Source organism: Onychostoma macrolepis, chromosome 07 (genome assembly GCF_012432095.1).
Source record: "Onychostoma macrolepis isolate SWU-2019 chromosome 07, ASM1243209v1, whole genome shotgun sequence".
NCBI lineage: Eukaryota > Metazoa > Chordata > Actinopteri > Cypriniformes > Cyprinidae > Onychostoma > Onychostoma macrolepis.
In genome coordinates, this window is record NC_081161.1 from 4,201,649 (window position 1) to 4,220,009 (window position 18,361).

The window sequence follows — 18,361 nt, forward strand, 5'->3', positions numbered from 1 at the left end:
TCCCATTATAACTGGTTTCAAATCCTGAGAGATTCAATCTTAAGATTCTGGAGACTAATTTTAAAAGATCATCTCATACAACACAGGACATTTAAGTCATCAGGTAATAGAAACCTATGCATAAATATACAGGCTAACATTTGGTGTCCACCACGCGGTTTACGGATTAGTAATGCATATAATATAATACCCTTAAAAGCTTTACCAACACATGAGACTGTTATTATAAAGCATATTATGCACTACAAAAATATGCCGAAGTTGAGCTTTTGTGTAAAGCAAGTTACTTGAGTTCAGCGAATCAAAACATTTATTTTACAATTTTTCCATATAGCACTCTACACGCCAAAATTGCTATACAAAAAATAGTTTATTACAGGAGGAAAAAAATGCAAAAAAAATTAAGCAAAGAAGTTAAAAGGACATCAGTTTGTTATGGTAATGAATAGCTGTCATGCTGAAAAATAAGTTGGTTACCCTCATAAATTATTTCCCATATTAGATCACTATAATAATCCAACTGAGGGAGTGAATGAAAATGTGAATTTAGACACTAAGTGGAAAAGTGCACTTAATAATGCCCACTATGGTGCATGAAGTATAGAGGGTGATTCAGACAGTCCAATGTGACGTTATGATAAACAATAGGATGATGTATTTTTGTAAGCCAAAACCCAGAACCGAAGTCAGTGTGTTTTTGGTTCAAATATGGTCTGCGGTGAACACAAGCTCAAGATCTTCTCAAGTTTTATTTTTACAACATAAAATACACCAGTAATACCATCTTGTGATTTGTGTCTAAAAAGGACTACAGAAGTTATTGGGGACAGTAAACATCATTGCATCAAACTGCTTAAACTCATCTACTTGCGAGTTGCTTACAGAGCCTCGTTGTGTTTACAATCCCGTGTGCAAACTATTCTAACTCAAACTCTCAGGGAAAATGCTTTTAAATAAATGAAAACGTTTCGCTTTTTACTTCTGGTTATTATACTTACGCTTCAGAATTCAAGATTATCATGATGAACGAAACTTTTGTTGGTCACAGAGCTTATTTTCTGAAGCCAGTGGAAAAGCAAGAGTTATTGTGGGGAACCCGTGTGGTAAAAACTTACAGTTTGGCCAACAAAAATACATCATCGTGTCACCGCAGTGTTTTAAAGGGATATGGTTTAATGGAGTATCTGTTGAAATGCTATTGTAAGCTGTATGCATCCACTACAATGTATCGTGCAAACACCAAAGCATACAACTGAACTTTATAGAAACAATCCCACCCGAACAGAGCTCCAGTGAGAGTGAGACTGCTGGAAGATTTATAGAATTAAAAAAAGACAAGACCTGATGTAAGTGTAAAAACGTTTTTTCCTTCAAGAAAGATACAAAATATATTATGGACACAGTCCAATTATTTAACTTTTTTTCGCTTTCTGCTTAAATCAGACAACAAGTTATAATCTGCAAACAGTGATAAAAAAAAAAAAAAGATTTGCAATGAACATAAAATATGAAACAATCTTTGACACTGAATAAACTAATAAAAAAAAGTACTGCATCAGTTGTCAGCTCATGCAACTTCATGAATCTGCAGAAACAAAACAACAAACTATTAACTTCAGTGAAAAAGCAACAGACAAGTCAGAAAAAAAACGACTGAATAGCAAACACTTCAGAGGACTGTTGATGTACCCAGTTTGCGTGTTTTGCGCCGGGATCTTTTAGAAGGGACTGAGGGCTCGGGCGTTTCTGGCTCAAGGCTCCTTTTCACTCTTACAGCGTACAGTCGCTTAGGAGTGCTGGCTGCAAACACACACACACACACATTTCAATCCTTGTCAGTATTCACCAATCACAGAAAGGATCGAGTGAACAAACAGTTAAGAAACTTGACTATCATTCCTACTAGGAATTGTAAGATTCCCTGATTCGCATCGGTGCATCGGAATAAAAGTTAATGATAAGATGCATCCATTTAAAGTGTGCATCGGATACAAGTTGGTATTTGTATCGCGATGCATCATTTCTAACATATTTGCATACATAAAAAACAATTTATTTATACATAATTATAAGCAGATGCGCTGTACTTATATAGTTATACATATTTAGAAAGTGACCAATAATTTGTGAGCAGTATTTTATATGTAGATTGAATTCTCTCTAAACATTTTCTCAAGAGCGTTCTCTTTTCATCCCTGCTGCTCGCTGAGACGTGTCCTGAGTCACACAGAATATAGATTAACAAGGCAGAGGAAGAGCTGCATCTTCCACCAAATAATTACAGTGAACCAAAGAAATAAAAGCAAACTATCTGGACCATATTGAATTGCATAGCATATTTTTTCTATTGCATTTTATTGCATTGAATCGCATTGTGTTGAATCGAATCGAAATCGCACTGCATCGTAATGGGGTCGCATCGCATCGGTAGCTGCTTCATACCTTCCTGAGACTCAGAAAAAAAAAAAACTTTGTGAATTTAGTATTTTTTCATGCCATTACATTGTTTTAGAGCATAAGAAAAAAAATGGAAAAATAACATTTTTGAAAAATTATATTTTATTCATATGTCCTCTGTAGAGGACACCAGGACTCAATTTTTATAAAAAAAATTAAATGACATGAAAAGGCAAAAACAATGGGAAATCAATTTTTAGGTTTCAGGATTTTTTTATACAAAACTTTAAGGATAATTCTCAACTATGTTATAAAATATATAACAGAATGATCTGATATAACATTTTTGCTTTATGCGATGTGTAAAATTTCCATAAACTTGTTTTCCCATTAAACACAATGATATCTATATACTGTATCTAATGTGCTCTTGGGACAGCATGTTGAAAAAATAAGTGTAATAATGGGACTTATAACTGGCCAGATTTTCATAATATGCAATATTTCAAAGGAATATTGATATATAATTTATTTTTGTATTCAACTGTTTTGTCTCCCAAAATGCATAATAAACATGCTTTTAGTCCCGGTGTCCTCTACAGTGGACATGTATGAAATGATGTCCTGTTTCATAACAGGAAGTCATATTTGAATTACAAAATATAATCATATTTCCATAAAGGATGTACAATTTTATCACAAAATTAAAGTCAACCATCATTAAAGACCAAGGAGAGAGTGTGGTCACGGTGAAACATCCAAACATTTGGTATCTCTGAAAAGCCCTGAATGTGCTCTGTACAGGACATCCAGACTTCAAACTGTGACATGTGAGGTCTCAGAGATATTCACTAAAATATAATGTCCTCTACAGAGGCAAAAACTCCATAGCTGGGTCTCAGAGGATATGTATGTCTAATGTATCATATCGTTGGCTCTGCATCGGCCTCAGTTATGGAGATGCATATCCCTAATTCCTACACCCATCTGAAAGAATATGTATTGCATCACAGCTGACAGAGTTAACTTGTCAAAACCTTGTATGTTGCTCAGGAAGCAAGATATAAACAGAACTAGTAAAACAGAAGTTTAACATTAAATTCGCCTAGCAAGATTCTTTTCAAATTGTTGCTTCACCATGCCAATAGTTCAGCTAAAACAGAAATTAATTTAATAAAAATTCTAAATCTGTGAGAATGTGCAATTCTTGAAAAAGTTTTCAAATATATCCTAAGAACATCTACTTTATACCCCATAATGACTAAGCAAACAGATCTGTGATAACTTTATGCAAATCATCGAAATTCTGGTTTTGCATTCAGAAAGTAAGCAGCTCTGCAATGCCAAAAACACATACCAAGGGTTTCATCAAGTTCCCTTAACTCTTGCTCTTGCTGCTGGAGGTCTTGTTGTTTCTGTTTCATCTCAGGACTCTGCAGGTACCGCAAATGACAGCTATACTCAAACCGGACCTGAGAGGCCTTCTGCATTGCAACACAACACTGCTGCAGTAACTCTGTACACAATCACACAATCAAACATAAGACACAGAGATTACACACATGCATCCATGAGACACATCATGTTCCTAGTAAACTCACATACAGTCATGGCCAAAAATATCAGCACCCTTGCAATTCTGTAAGAAAATGCAACCCTTCTCTCAGAAAATTGTTGCAGTTGCAAATGTTTTGGCACTCACGTTTTTTTTTTTTTGCATTGGAACACAAAAAAAAAAAAAGAGAAGAAAAGTCCAATCTGATACAATTCCACACAGAACCCACTTTACACTTCTTTCTTTTCTCCATGCCCAGTGTGACAACACAAAGGCCGAGTCAACTTTTCTCCATTTTAACTGGTTGCAAGTGTGATTACTGTATTGCCCACACCTGTTACTTGCTACAGGTGTGTCTAAATCCAAATTACAGGAGCATCACATGCTTGAAAAGCAATTATCTATTACAATTTTGACAATGTGCCAATAATTTTGTCCAGTCCATTTTTAAGTTCTGTGTGAAATTTTATCAAGTTTTGACTTTTCTTTTCTTTTCTGTTTTTTTTTTTTGTGTGTGTGTTGTTGCAATGCAAACAAAAACAATAAGCACGTGAGTACCAAAACATTTGCAACTGGAACAATTTTCTGAGAGAAGTGTTGCATTTTCTGACAGAACTGCAAGGGTGCCGATATTTTTGGCTGTAAGTGTTTTTTAAGGCATGACCCAACAAGTGAATAGGCTAAAAATCAACAAAAACGATACATTTTTACAAGGAGAGAGATCACAAAGTATCTCAGATCACTCATAGAGTACAGATCTTCCAGTGCACCAAGAGAGGGAGTATGTTTGTTACCTATCTCATGGCGTGTGTGCTTATGCTCTTTGGGTAATGGTGCCCCAAACACTTGTCCTCGAAGCTTCTCAATGGACGGAGCCTTGTTCTGCAGTCCTCCGAATTTCCCGTTGCTGCGTATCCTCTCTCCCTGACGCGTTAAGAGCGTGGGACACTGCATCTTATTCTGAACCACCTACCAAATATATACACGTTTATATGCACGTTTGATGTAAATACTTGAAAATTCTTCATCACAACCACATGCACTCATTGTCTTACCCCCCGACGATAATGATTAGCAGAATCCAAATCATCAATTAGTATGGTGTCTCCGAGAAGACTTGCAAAAACTGAAAAAAGAGACAGAACACGTCAGTCCCCCTTGTAGTTTGAAGGTCTGCCCTGATCATACTCATAAAATAATGCACTGCCAAGATCTGCAGGCTGCAAAATGTTTCATGCAAAGATGATTGTTCAATACAAAACACACACACACACACACACACACACACACATGCACGTACACCATTAGCTCATTTGAGTACTGCCAATGAAGCCTCTGCCAGGATACTTAGCTGTGATGAAAGCTTGCAAATAATAAAATTCCATTACATCATTGTATTACATAATTTTTTGATGCATTGAATAGTTCACCCATACTATCTGAGAAAGAGTTATTATGGATTATGGACTTCAAGCCAGATGCAATGGTTTGAAGATTAAAACATCATGATAAATTTGTTTATTAAAATCACACAGCTTTTGGCTTCACAAGATGTTAACTGATGGACTGGAGTGGTGTGGATTATTGTGATGTTTTTATCAGTGTTTGGATTCTCATTCTGACGGCACCCATTCACTGCAGAGGATCCATTGCTGAGCAAGTGATGCAATGCTACATTTGTCTAAATCTAATGAAGCAGCAAACTCATCTACATGTTGGATGGCCTGAAGGTGAATAAGTTTTCAGCAAATTTTCATTTTTGGGTGAAATATACCTTTAAGCTGGCAGTATTCTGGAAAGATTTAAATAAGAATGTGCAAACTCCAATGCATATATACAAAATTGAATGCAAAACATGCTCAACACCTTCCTCTCCCAAAATGTAACGGCTTATTCCAAAATGCATTTGAAGCTACTGAATGGGAATAAATCTATTAATAATAATTTGTCAATCATGGGTTATTTTCTGGAAAATTAGTTTTGCGTCTATTAATGTCATGAGAATTCATTATGCTATTTTTCAGCAGTATAAGCACGATCCAAGACTAATTTTCAGCGAGCACTAAATGAGAGTGGCAACTGGATCGGTTTATTAAATAATGAATTGTTTTGGAGGTGCAGCTGGATATGACAGCTGTAAACACCAAATAATTTATTATAAATGACAGAATTGAGTTTTAAATTTTTACATTTGTTGTAAATGTAATTATTTGAAATATTAACAAAAAGAAAAGAATAATATAGCAAGTTAAACAGGCAACTAATAATAATAATAATAACAACAACAGAGATACTATATTAAATACACAAGTTCCTTTCTGGGAGATTTTTTACATTTTTATTAATCTTATTTTCTCAAAATGGTGTTCATGTGTGCTTTTGTGCTCTTGACTTACCTTTATTGCAGCTTTCTGCGTGCTCAGGAAAAATTAGCCTGTCTTTTACAAACACAGGATTACCAGTTGGACTGAAGAGAGGTAAGCCATTCCTGATGTGAGGCAGAGGCCTAAGACACATGAAAAAACATGCACAGAAGAAAAAAAAAAAAAAAAAAAAGCTGAGACAAAATAAATGCAATAAACTTCTCAGTAATTGTTAATTAAAGAGGTAATTCTTTCAGTGTATTCACTTTTAGGGAGTGATCTAGAAAATGTGGCAATATTTTTGAAGAACGTTGGTAACCAGACCAACCCTGATATGGAAGTCAATGGCTACCAGCAACTATTTGGTTACCAACGTTCTTCAAAATAACTTCTGTGTTCAACAGAAGAAAGAAACTCACAGGTTTGGAACAACTTGAGGGTGAGTAGATGACATTTTAATTTTTGGGTGAATTATCACTGAATTATCACTGAGGTTACACTCTCAGAAAAAAAAACAACTGTAAAAAGTTCCAGTATATATGAAACTGAACAAACGTGCAAAACGGTTCATTCTGACAGCGGAAATCCGTCAGCTATTTCCTGTGGTTGTGTGAAGAATGACAGAAGACTAAACCAAGCGCTTGCCATCTATAATACTTCATATATCATAGGCATTCAGCAAACATGCAGTTACATCATTTTGGAATGAAATGAAAATTATGCTGGCATGATGTTATTGATCTTATCGTGAGCAAATTTATCCATGCAAATGTTTCAGTTTTTTGACCTCGCAATTTTTTAAACAAAACCTCATAACTTGAATTTCCAGTGAAAAGACAGACCTCTCTGGTGGGTATTTTTCCTTATAGTTTCACTATTACGTCACCTTTCTATTTAGAGTGGTGCGGTCAAATGATTAATCGCATCCAAAATAAAAGTGTTTCTTTACATGAAATATGTGTGTATACTGTGTATATTTATTGTTTATATATAAATACAAACACATGCATGTACCGTATTGTCCCGAATATAAGACGACCCTGATTATAAGACGACCCCCCTTTTTCCAGATGTACCTGTTGGAAAAAGGCTTTTTGAAAACCAAATCTTGTTTGTTTGTTTTTTTTCTCTCTCTCTGTAAAACACATTTATTCTTAAATTATTTTCATATTGCATATTTTTCCAATTCTAATTTTTGTTTTGAAAGTATGGTAAATACTGGTAAAATGTACCAACAATGACATTGGATAATTTTGATATACCATTGAAATAACAGGTAGCCCATCTGAATTATATAACAATTAGGCTATCCAACTCATAGTAGCCTATCAAAATGTTATTATCAGTAGACGTGAAATCTTATTGTAGTCTTCAAATCTGGGTACTGTCTTATGTTTTAAAATCACTTACAGAGGAAGTTTGGTCCCATCAGGCTAACATGACAGTCACGATCATGCCGCTGTAAGCTTTTCTTTTTCATTTGTTTCATTACATTACATATTTCATGGCACACTCGGTTTATGCGTTTTTGGCGCCACCTATTGTTGTGGGTGTATTATTGACATGTCAAAGTCTAGACCCCGAATATAAGACGAACGCGTTTTTTTCAGATGTATTTCCAAGAAAAAAAACATTGTCTTATATTCGGGTCAATACGGTATATATATATATATAAAAAAAAAATTATGTTTATACAGTGGGTACGGAAAGTATTCGGACCCCCTTAAATTTTTCACTCTTTGTTATATTGCAGCCATTTGCTAAAATCATTTAAGTTCATTTCTTTTCCTCATTAACGTACACACAGCACCCCATATTGACAGAAAAACTCAGAATTGTTGACATTTTTGCAGATTTATTAAAAAAGAAAAACTGAAATATCACATGGTCCTAAGTATTCAGACCCTTTGCTCAGTATTTAGTAGAAGCACCCTTTTGATCTAATACAGCCATGAGTCTTTTTGGGAAAGATGCAACAAGTTTTTCACACCTGGATTTGGGGATCCTCTGCCATTCCTCCTTGCAGATCCTCTCCAGTTCTGTCAGGTTGGATGGTAAACGTTGGTGGACAGCCATTTTTAGGTTTCTCCAGAGATGCTCAATTGGGTTTAAGTCAGGGCTCTGGCTGGGCCATTCAAGAACAGTCACGGAGTTGTTGTGAAGCCACTCCTTCGTTATTTTAGCTGTGTGCTTAGGGTCATTGTCTTGTTGGAAGGTAAACCTTCGGCCCAGTCTGAGGTCCTGAGCACTCTGGAGAAGGTTTCCGTCCAGGATATCCCTGTACTTGGCCGCATTCAGCTTTCCCTCGATTGCAACCAGTCGTCCTGTCCCTGCAGCTGAAAAACACCCCCCCAGCATGATGCTGCCACCACCATGCTTCACTGTTGGGACTGTATTGGACAGGTGATGAGCAGTGCCTGGTTTTCTCCACACATACCGCTTAGAATTAAGGCCAAAAAGTTCTATCTTGGTCTCATCAGACCAGAGAATCTTATTCAGGTGTTTTTTAGCAAACTCCATGCGGGCTTTCATGTGTCTTGCACTGAGGAGAGGCTTCCGTCGGGCCACTCTGCCATAAAGCCCCGACTGGTGGAGTGCTGCAGTGATGGTTGACTTTCTACAACTTTCTCCCATCTCCCGACTGCATCTCTGGAGCTCAGCCACAGTGATCTTTGGGCTCTTCTTTACCTCTCTCACCAAGGCTCTTCTCCCCCGATAGCTCAGTTTGGCCAGACGGCCAGCTCTAGGAAGGGTTCTGGTCGTCCCAAACATCTTCCATTTAAGGATTATGGAGGCCACTGTGCTCTCAGGAACCTTAAGTGCAGCAGAAATGTTTTTTGTAACCTTGGCCAGATCTGTGCCTTGCCACAATTCTGTCTCTGAGCTCTTCAGGCAGTTCCTTTGACCTCATGATTCTCATTTGCTCTGACATGCACTGTGAGCTGTAAGGTCTTATATAGACAGGTGTGTGGCTTTCCTAATCAAGTCCAATCAGTATAATCAAACACAGCTGGACTCAAATGAAGGTGTAGAACCATCTCAAGGATGATCAGAAGAAATGGACAGCACCTGAGTTAAATATATGAGTGTCACAGCAAAGGGTCTGAATACTTAGGACCATGTGATATTTCAGTTTTTCTTTAATAAGTCTGCAAAAATGTCAACAATTCTGTGTTTTTCTGTCAATATGGGGGTGCTGTGTGTACATTAATGAGGAAAAAAAATTAAATGATTTTAGCAAATGGCTGCAATATAACAAAGAGTGAAAAATTTAAGGGGGTCTGAATACTTTCCGTACCCACTGTATATTAAATATATTTATATACAATATAAGAATATAAATATATACATGCAAATATTTTCAAGATATATACTGTATGTGTGTGTATTTATATATACACATAAATATACACAGTACACACACACACACACACATTATGCAAACAAAAACTTTTATTTTGGATGCGATTAATCGTGATTAATCATTTGACAGCACTAATTTAGAGCTTTAACAAAACAACCTGATACAAAAGCTTAGGCTCTTGTTTTGCACATTAATAAACAGCTTTACAGCTTGTACCTCAGATACACAGCTGAAAAAAAAAAACCTCTTTGGTTTTGACTATCGCACTGAAATTGTGCATTTTAAACCATATTAGTTTAAACTTCTGATATACTGTTTTCTGAGCGCACACATCCGAAGCACGCACAGAAAGCGGCTGTCACACGGCATGAGAGTACTAAACTAAGTTCTCTTTCATGTCTTATTGCGCTTAAACTCTCAAATACACACACGTTTATGTTAAAAACACACAAGTGTTTATATTAGATCTGTGTGGCAGCAGCGTAATATAGAGTAAATAAATCAATAAATCCACTGCTCTCTTGTCTCCTCTGAGGCTGGGACTCTAAACAGTGTTCTGCGCTCGTCTGTGCAGCCAAAGACAGAACAGTTAGCATGCTTTGCTCGAAATTTTGCCATGGTGTTAACTGCTACACCGTTGTCGCTTGCGAAAACACAATGGCAGTGCTGTGTGTGGAAACATGCAGATTAAGGGGCTGTAATATTATAATTTGGAGCGGCTCGTTTTTTCACAAGCTTACAGAGAAAGGCTTACCAAAAGAAATTTACTGGGTTGTTCTTTTTCACGTTTTCTGGGTTGGTAGATGCACCGGGGACACAATTATAGCACTTTAACACTTTCATATGTCACCTTTAATTAAAATATCATCATAGACATTTACAAAAAAAAGAAAAACACAAAAACAAAATAAAATAAAAAAAGATGGCATGTATAAGTACCTGTCATTTGGTCTCCAGAAGACCGTCTCGAGGGGAATGACTTGTTGTCGTCCTTGTGTATCATCATAGATTTTCTTGGCAGCAGATGTTGTTTCAGTAACCACACAGTCCATGTCTCCCAGAAGATGCCAAGAGATCACCTTCGCTGCATCATCCTCCTCCACCAGTGCCAGATGACCGACCTACAAACCATCACATGCAAACATCACCACATCAACTAATATGTCTTTCAAAGAGTCCTCTGATTATCACAGTGGTTCTCATCATGTTTCGCTGAACGTCCCCAGTTTGCCTAAAAGCCTAGAACGCAAAACTCCAGATTTGTGTTGTTTGTTTGCTCCATGCAACTTGGGAGCATTTAAAAATATTCACATATTTTTACATTTCATAGTTTTGTAAATAAATTCAGCAGGATTATGCATCATGAATGCGTGACCAAACCTCCTTATTTTTGAGTTCAACAAGATAGATGCAGATAGATCTTTATTACGTTTTTAAATGGGTAAAAAATGTCACATGCATTTAAGATCACTATTAAAATAATTTTGATGTTTTATTCCTTGTTCAGTAATTCTTAAAGACTGCTTTTAAATGAAGAGCTTGGAACAATTGAATAGAGTACATTATTTGTTAAATCATAATGTCATAAATCAAAATTATGGATGAAAAGCAAAAAATTATGAGACAAAAACACATAATTAACGGTCAAAACTGACAAAAGGTCAAATTGACTTTCTATGCTAGATTTAATTTTTAGTTTTGCTGTTTTACCTAATAGTTTTGACTTTGTCATAATTATGACTTTTTGTCATAATGACTCATAAGATTATTTCAATTTTTATCATAATGACTTGTGTGTCATAGTTTCACTGATTGAATGTCATAATTAAGACTTAATATGTCTCAATTTTGACTGTCATAATGACGTCATGTAAATTGTGACTTTTTATGTAATAATGACTTAGTATATCATTTCAACTTGTCATAATTGACTTAATTGACTTTTTATGTCATAATGACATTTTATGTCAGTTTTGATTTTTGATTTTTTTTTGACTTTGCATGTCACATTTTATGTAAATTATGACTTATAATTATTCGCAAGACATTATTTCATTTAATGTTAGTTTCAGTGCATGTCATGACAATTTTGACACTCGGTATGTCATTATTTCTAATTTTCCAAAGCATGATATTTGTACATGATATAGTTTAATCTCTCTGAATAAATGTGTCTGAGAGATCCACAACTCAAACATGTAACCTCCTCTACAGGTCACACTGATACAGCACTCCACCATATGAATAGCACGTTAACAGGCCAGCGTTGGGGTTTTAATAAGCATGAAACCTTTCTTCAAGCACTGATCGGAGGACAGTGCATTTCCAAGACTCCTGTCACACTGCTGACTCCACTTGTGAAGGGATCCACTAATACAAACACTAACATATGCAAAAACCGAAAGCACACCTTTCCCAGAACCTGCGGGCTGCCTTTGAAAGGGTCAGGAATGCCGCATTTCCGCAGAGGCTGATTCTCTATCTTGGTCAAAATTGCTTTCTTGTCATTTATAACTTTCTCTATTTTGGATACCTGGACAGATACACAAACAAAGAGACGAATAAATATCTGTGATGGCTGGAATTAAATGCATGCTTATACAATAAACAAACAGCAATAAAACAGTTAGCATGTTAGTGTGCATGCACAGACTCACAGTGGTTAGTTCTGAGACGTCTAAACCACATTTCATGAGTTCTGGTTTGAGCTCATTTAATTTCTGGGTTGCATCTCGCACCTGACCTGTAGAGACAAACAGATATATGAGTCACACATGATCTGAGAAAAAATAAATGAATGAATAAATAAATAATTAACTAAACCAAAATACGCAGTGCCTACATTCAAGTTCAGATGTTAGTTGATTATTGGTTTCAAAGAATTCCTGGTACATAAAAACGGTTTGGGAAAGGCGATCTTTCTTCTTACTGAGACTCACAATGACTTTCTGATGTTCTGCATCTGAAAGAGATCAAAATATCAAAAAAGCATTACTGCACACCTCCATTACACTCCCTAAATAATAATATCATTGTAGTTTAACAAATTAAGACACTTAGTATATAGTAAGAGTTTAAAGGAATAGTCACCCAAAAATTTAGATTAGTTTACTTTACTCACCCTCAGGTCTTAATGGATATATTTGCAGTATATATTTAATTTATATAGAACTGTGCAATAATAATAATAGTAATTCGACTACACACATGCATATTAAACATAAACACTGCTTGTCACATATGTCATTAAATTTGATTACGACATGGACATTATCATTTTCTTACCTTATTTAGTATAGATTTAAGTATAATTATATTACAACATGGACTGAATTTGATTGGTTACAGCAATAATCGATAATAATGCTTTTCTCTTAACTGTGACACTCATTAGTAATGCAAGTAATATTGGGCTGTGTGTCTGGGGACTAACCGTTGCAGAATCTGAAAGGCAGGATATATGCAGCGATGGTAACACTATTCTGATGAATCTCAGGACTGAACAGAAGGATGTACTCGGCTCCATCCACACCAGGACTGTTCTCCAAAAGAGCCAAATCCTACAGGAAACAAACAATTTAACATTTTAAGTTCTTCATTTTAATTGGAGTATATTTATGCAGTTCAGGTGAATCCATACAGAGGCCATGCATAAATTATATTTATGCATTTATCTCCACGCATTTTTTTAGTATCTTCATGCATTTTTAACTCATTGACTGTTTATCACATCTAACAATCATTCAACAGAATTTTTTTTGTACCTGTCCAATTGTGTGTTTTATCTGAAATTTGTATGTATGTTCAACTGCTTTTTTGTTTGTTTTGAAAACTCATCACAAAAATATCACAATAATAAATGTGATATTATGAAATGTTTTAAACAAATTCCCATATTTTATTAATATTTCCTTAAGTTTCGATTAAAAATAGTTTTTGTGAATTGAAATACAGATAAAGTAAAAAGAGATATCTAAAATAAAAAACTTATCTGTAGTAAAAATACTAAAACAAGATATTTCTGTTCAGCTTTAATTTATTTTTTATTTCAGTTTTAGTAAATTTGTTATGCTCTTTTGTCATTTCTATTTGTTTTCTTTTTTAAACATATCTACTGTTTTTTAATTAAATAGCTTTATTTTTTTTAAAAGAAAACTAATACAATTTAAAAAAAAACATATCGTCAGTCATGGAATCTCTGATGTCAGCGCAGGCCGGTTGTACGGGGTACGAGACGGTGCTACAAACCCTCAAAAAAAGATCTGGCAAACTACACTGTAAAAAAAAATGTAAAAAAATAAAATAAAAAAAGTTGAGCAAACTTAAAAATATTTTTACCAGATTCAGCAGATTTTTGAGTTTGCTCAACTTATTTTTGTGGGAGATTCTCACATTTTTGTTGTATAAACTTAAAACGACAAGTTGAGAAAACTCAAAAATCTGCAGAAGCTGGTTGCCTTAAAATTTTAAGTTGGCTGAATTTTTCTTTTTTTACAGTGTATCTAATGTGTTTTTGCAGTGTTGAGCAATGTAGCCAATCAAAGACATTTCTGTTGATTTCTTCAAAGCAATGACCAATCAGAGGCGTTCGAGTTTTCAGAATTCACTCACCACTGAAAGCGCCGGAGTTTTGCACTCTCGTGAATCACCTCATAAGTGCAGACGTGATGTAAATAAGAGATTCATTGTGTAGTTCAGAGAGCTTGATTATAACCGAGCTTTGTGAGATTGCAATGAACTTTGATGAGTGATTCTTTTAAAGGGAACGCGCTTTGTATGTTTTCTAGGCTACAATCCATTCAGAATTTGAATAAAACTTTCGTTTTTCGGACACATACATGCTGCAATGTTTCAGGAATAATTCTGGATTCATTCTCGAAATATCAGTGATAAGCAATGGATGGGACAAAAATGCCTCAGTGATTTATTCTGGAAGCGGTCCTGGCCAAACTTCCACAGACAGCACGCGTCCCGAGCGAGATCCAGTTCACGGACTAAAAGTGTGTGTCAACTTAATTGAGATCGGGACATATCAACCAGTAATTTCATTTCCAGTAACGGACGGTAGAAAGTTCAGAAATGAATGGTATGCGATTTATGACAGAATAGTCCCACAACTGATCGTTTACTGAAGTGACACGGGAAAAAGACACAGAAAACTTAAATGAACATCAGAAAAGCAGCAAATTTTTTGGTTAAAAATAAAAGGCCATCAACTGACAACGGGAAACAAAGCTACACAGTTTAGTAAACGCAGGCAACCTCTTTAAGTTATTCTTCACTGCGCTGTATTGACACAATACGTTGCAATATAGTAGCGCATTGTTTTGATGCATAGGCTACATCCGAATTTTTTTTTTTTTTTTTTTTTTTCCCTTGCCCCCCCATATTACTAATGCATATTACTAATCAAAAATTCAGTTTTGATATATTTACAGTAGGAAATTTACAAAATATCTTCATGGAACATGAGCTTTAATTAATATCCTAATGATTTTTGGCATAAAAGAAAAATCAATCATTTTGACCCATACAATGTATTGTTGGCTGTTGCTACATAAGACTGGTTTTGTGCTCCAGGGTCACAAATAACACTGATACAAACAAAAGAAACCAAACAAACAAACACTCACAGTAATGAGAGTCTCCCCGTTAGTGAGGCTGTATGACACACTTGAATCTCCATTCTCAAACAAAGGAAGCACGTCTCCTGTGCCTTTTACTGTAACAATTACTTTTCCATCTAAACCCTCACCAGCAGCGTTACTGTATTGGTCCTGCAAAGTAAGAAACAAACACTAACTCAAGCTTTCTGCATTTATTTGATCTAAATGTTATGATTTGAGAGTACAGAAATGACAAGAAAAAGGGCATTGTGCAGAAATGGATTGCATGAATGCTCCAAATAAATCAGCAAATAGAATAAAAATCAATTAAAAAGATAAATTAAATGATCACTTATCTGTAGCAGAGACCGAAACTCACCATGATCTTCAGATTCAAGCTGTCCAGCAGTGTGCGATTGGCCCGAATGCTACCATTGGACACAACAGGAGTTGAAGGTGGAGCCTCAGGGGCTAATTTCACCGCTTTATTAGCAACAACATTTAGTGGAGTCTAAAACAGACACACAAATACGTATTCTAAAGTAAGCAATAGGATATAAAGCTGCACATACAATAAACGGGACAAAATTAAGAGCGTGTTCTCACCTGCTCGCTCCACAGATGTTTGGTTTTGTCCAAAGCCAACACAAACTGGACAACATATTGTCCTGCAAGCTCTGGAATCTGCTTATCCCTGAAAAAGACATAAAAAGACATGCAACGCAGGACATTTCTGAGAGAATCGGCACCAGTGGCAGACAAAAGCTTTTCAAATACTAACAATGCTTAAAAACATAACTGCTTCACAGTTGTTATGAAGTAAAACATTATTATTTCAGACTTACTTTGCTCTATTGTATTTATTACCTGAAGCAGAAGCAGTCGTCCGTTTCTGTGTCTTTGCGTTTACTACACTTCAGAGTCGAGGCCTAAGTTAAAACACAAAACATAGTTCAATTTACTAAATTTTTCTAAATATTGTTTAATACTATGTATTCTCCTTCTACACATAATATTATAACCGGCTCTGTTTGTCATATAATTACCCTGTGTTCAAAATTCAAGTCTTGTCAAAATTGTCTGAGCAAAAATGCCTGTTACATTATGTTGTCAGTCACAAAGAGTACTTCAAATGTTTTTTGGGGTACTTCCATCAAATATAATGTAGCATCTTTTAGATGTGATGCATAAAATAATAAACGTCAACTTGATTGAGATTTTATTCTACCCCCCACCACACACACACACACACACACACACACACACACTTCTAATGTGGAAAAAAAAATAATTGTATCTATTGTAATGGGTCTAAATGCGTTTCATTTTCTTTTAACGTGCGCTCACCAGCTTAGAACAATTCAGCCATATATTGGCCATTACTGTCATAACATGATTTTGACCTGACAAAGTCATTTTTCTTTCATATGGCAGCAATCTGGCCCAAATGCATCATATTCTACTACTGTTTATTAAAAAAATAAATAAATAAATATATAAATATATATAAGTGCTGTCAATCAATTAAAGAAACTAAATAATTAAAATAACATTATTTCTAAAATTAATCGCAATTAAGCACACCTAACATTAAAGTTTTTAGATATACTTTTATATATTGCAATAATTTCACATTCAAACTTCAAATTAATTTACAGACAACATAAAGACAGTATATTTTTTAATATTTGTTTAATGGCATTTTTTTTCATGACTGAAGGCCAGTATCACTGACACCAATACTGATTTCTCTATAAAATTGCCCCCATTCAACATTACAGTATAATTGAGAGATCAAATTTAACATTTATTAGACTTTTAAAAAATAACTTGACTCTTAAACTTAAAACAATCTTCACATAAACCCATTATTATAAATGTCATATTTACCTGTGCCTTTCAGCAGAAATATACTCACTCACCACCAGAGGTCACTCGCTCACCACATGGACTCTTGCACTACACTACCGTTGCACTTCACCAGACTACAATTCCCATCATCCATTGCACTGACGACACACACAGCTAATTGCACTAATCACACGCTCACACCTGAGAACTATCACACAATCACACACCCTACCTACATAACCATGGACTTCCCTTCACAGTTCGCCGAGTATTGATCTGCGTATAGCTCTCTTCAAGCGCTAGCTGCCTTACCGTGCCATTCCGTGTTTCTTGTTCAGTTCCAGTATTGTCCTGCGTTTATCACTCCCCTAGTGTTAGCTGCGATACAGAACCTGTTTCTTGTTTTCTAGTCCGTGTTCCCTGTATTTACCCCTGTCTCACCGTTCGGACTCTGTTTATGCCTCACCTGGACTATTGCTCGTGTACCTGGATTATCTCTCTGCCTTACCCTGTTGAATATTGTTCGCCGATCGTCGACCCATGCTTGTCCTAGGATTACTCTGTCTTGCCCATGCCATACCTGTTTGCCGTTGTTTGACCCTGCCTGTGTTATGACCACGTCTCTGTCTAATAAAAGCCTGCAAATGGATCCGCACGTCTCACGTCTTGTTGGCTCCGTTACATTATCAAACACTATAAATACTAAATTAAATATAGATGAATCCTTAAAGCTATAAAAGTTATTTTTTCCTCTTTTTTTATTTATTTATTTTTTCCTTTGTCCTTTGATGAACAGACATCACAGCAGCTGGTTATTAGGTTATTTTGGCTGTTATTTATTTAAGAGCTGTCGCTGCTGAACATGACGCGGATCTGACACGCATCTTATTTTCTCTCAACTCTCATCACCTTTTCTGTCACACTTCAGGTCTTAAAGTCTCTATTAATGAGCTGACGAGTTGAGTCGGGTGTGTTAGATGAGGGAGACAGGGCTGCTCCAGGAAAGTTTTGAAAACCATTTTAGAGACATGTTCTTAAATGTGACTCATATAAAATATATTAGGCTACATGCACGTAGCCACGCACAGTTTTAAGGCAGCTTTAATCGCCTTTTTGATAACATCATGACTTAACTGACCACAACATTGCATGCTCGTAGTTTATTTCGCGCTTTGATATGAAATGATACAGGGCACGCTACAGCGCGCGCCGGCACCTTTATGCG

At 35.7% G+C, this 18,361-nt stretch overlaps 1 protein-coding gene across 1 annotated transcript in view; it reads right to left on the reverse strand.

The window, feature by feature from the left end:
- Window positions 1-1,347: 1,347 nt before the first annotated feature.
- Window positions 1,348-18,361, reverse strand: part of smchd1 (structural maintenance of chromosomes flexible hinge domain containing 1) — a 55,135-nt gene continuing 38,121 nt past the window's right edge. Inside the window, 15 exon segments of the mRNA XM_058781748.1 lie at window positions 1,348-1,585; window positions 1,690-1,800; window positions 3,755-3,913; window positions 4,747-4,921; window positions 5,008-5,078; window positions 6,349-6,458; window positions 10,619-10,800; window positions 12,090-12,212; window positions 12,337-12,422; window positions 12,522-12,641; window positions 13,113-13,239; window positions 15,313-15,456; window positions 15,665-15,796; window positions 15,892-15,979; window positions 16,153-16,214. Coding sequence (XP_058637731.1) covers window positions 1,578-1,585; window positions 1,690-1,800; window positions 3,755-3,913; window positions 4,747-4,921; window positions 5,008-5,078; window positions 6,349-6,458; window positions 10,619-10,800; window positions 12,090-12,212; window positions 12,337-12,422; window positions 12,522-12,641; window positions 13,113-13,239; window positions 15,313-15,456; window positions 15,665-15,796; window positions 15,892-15,979; window positions 16,153-16,214 — 1,698 coding nt within the window. The 3' untranslated portion in view covers window positions 1,348-1,577.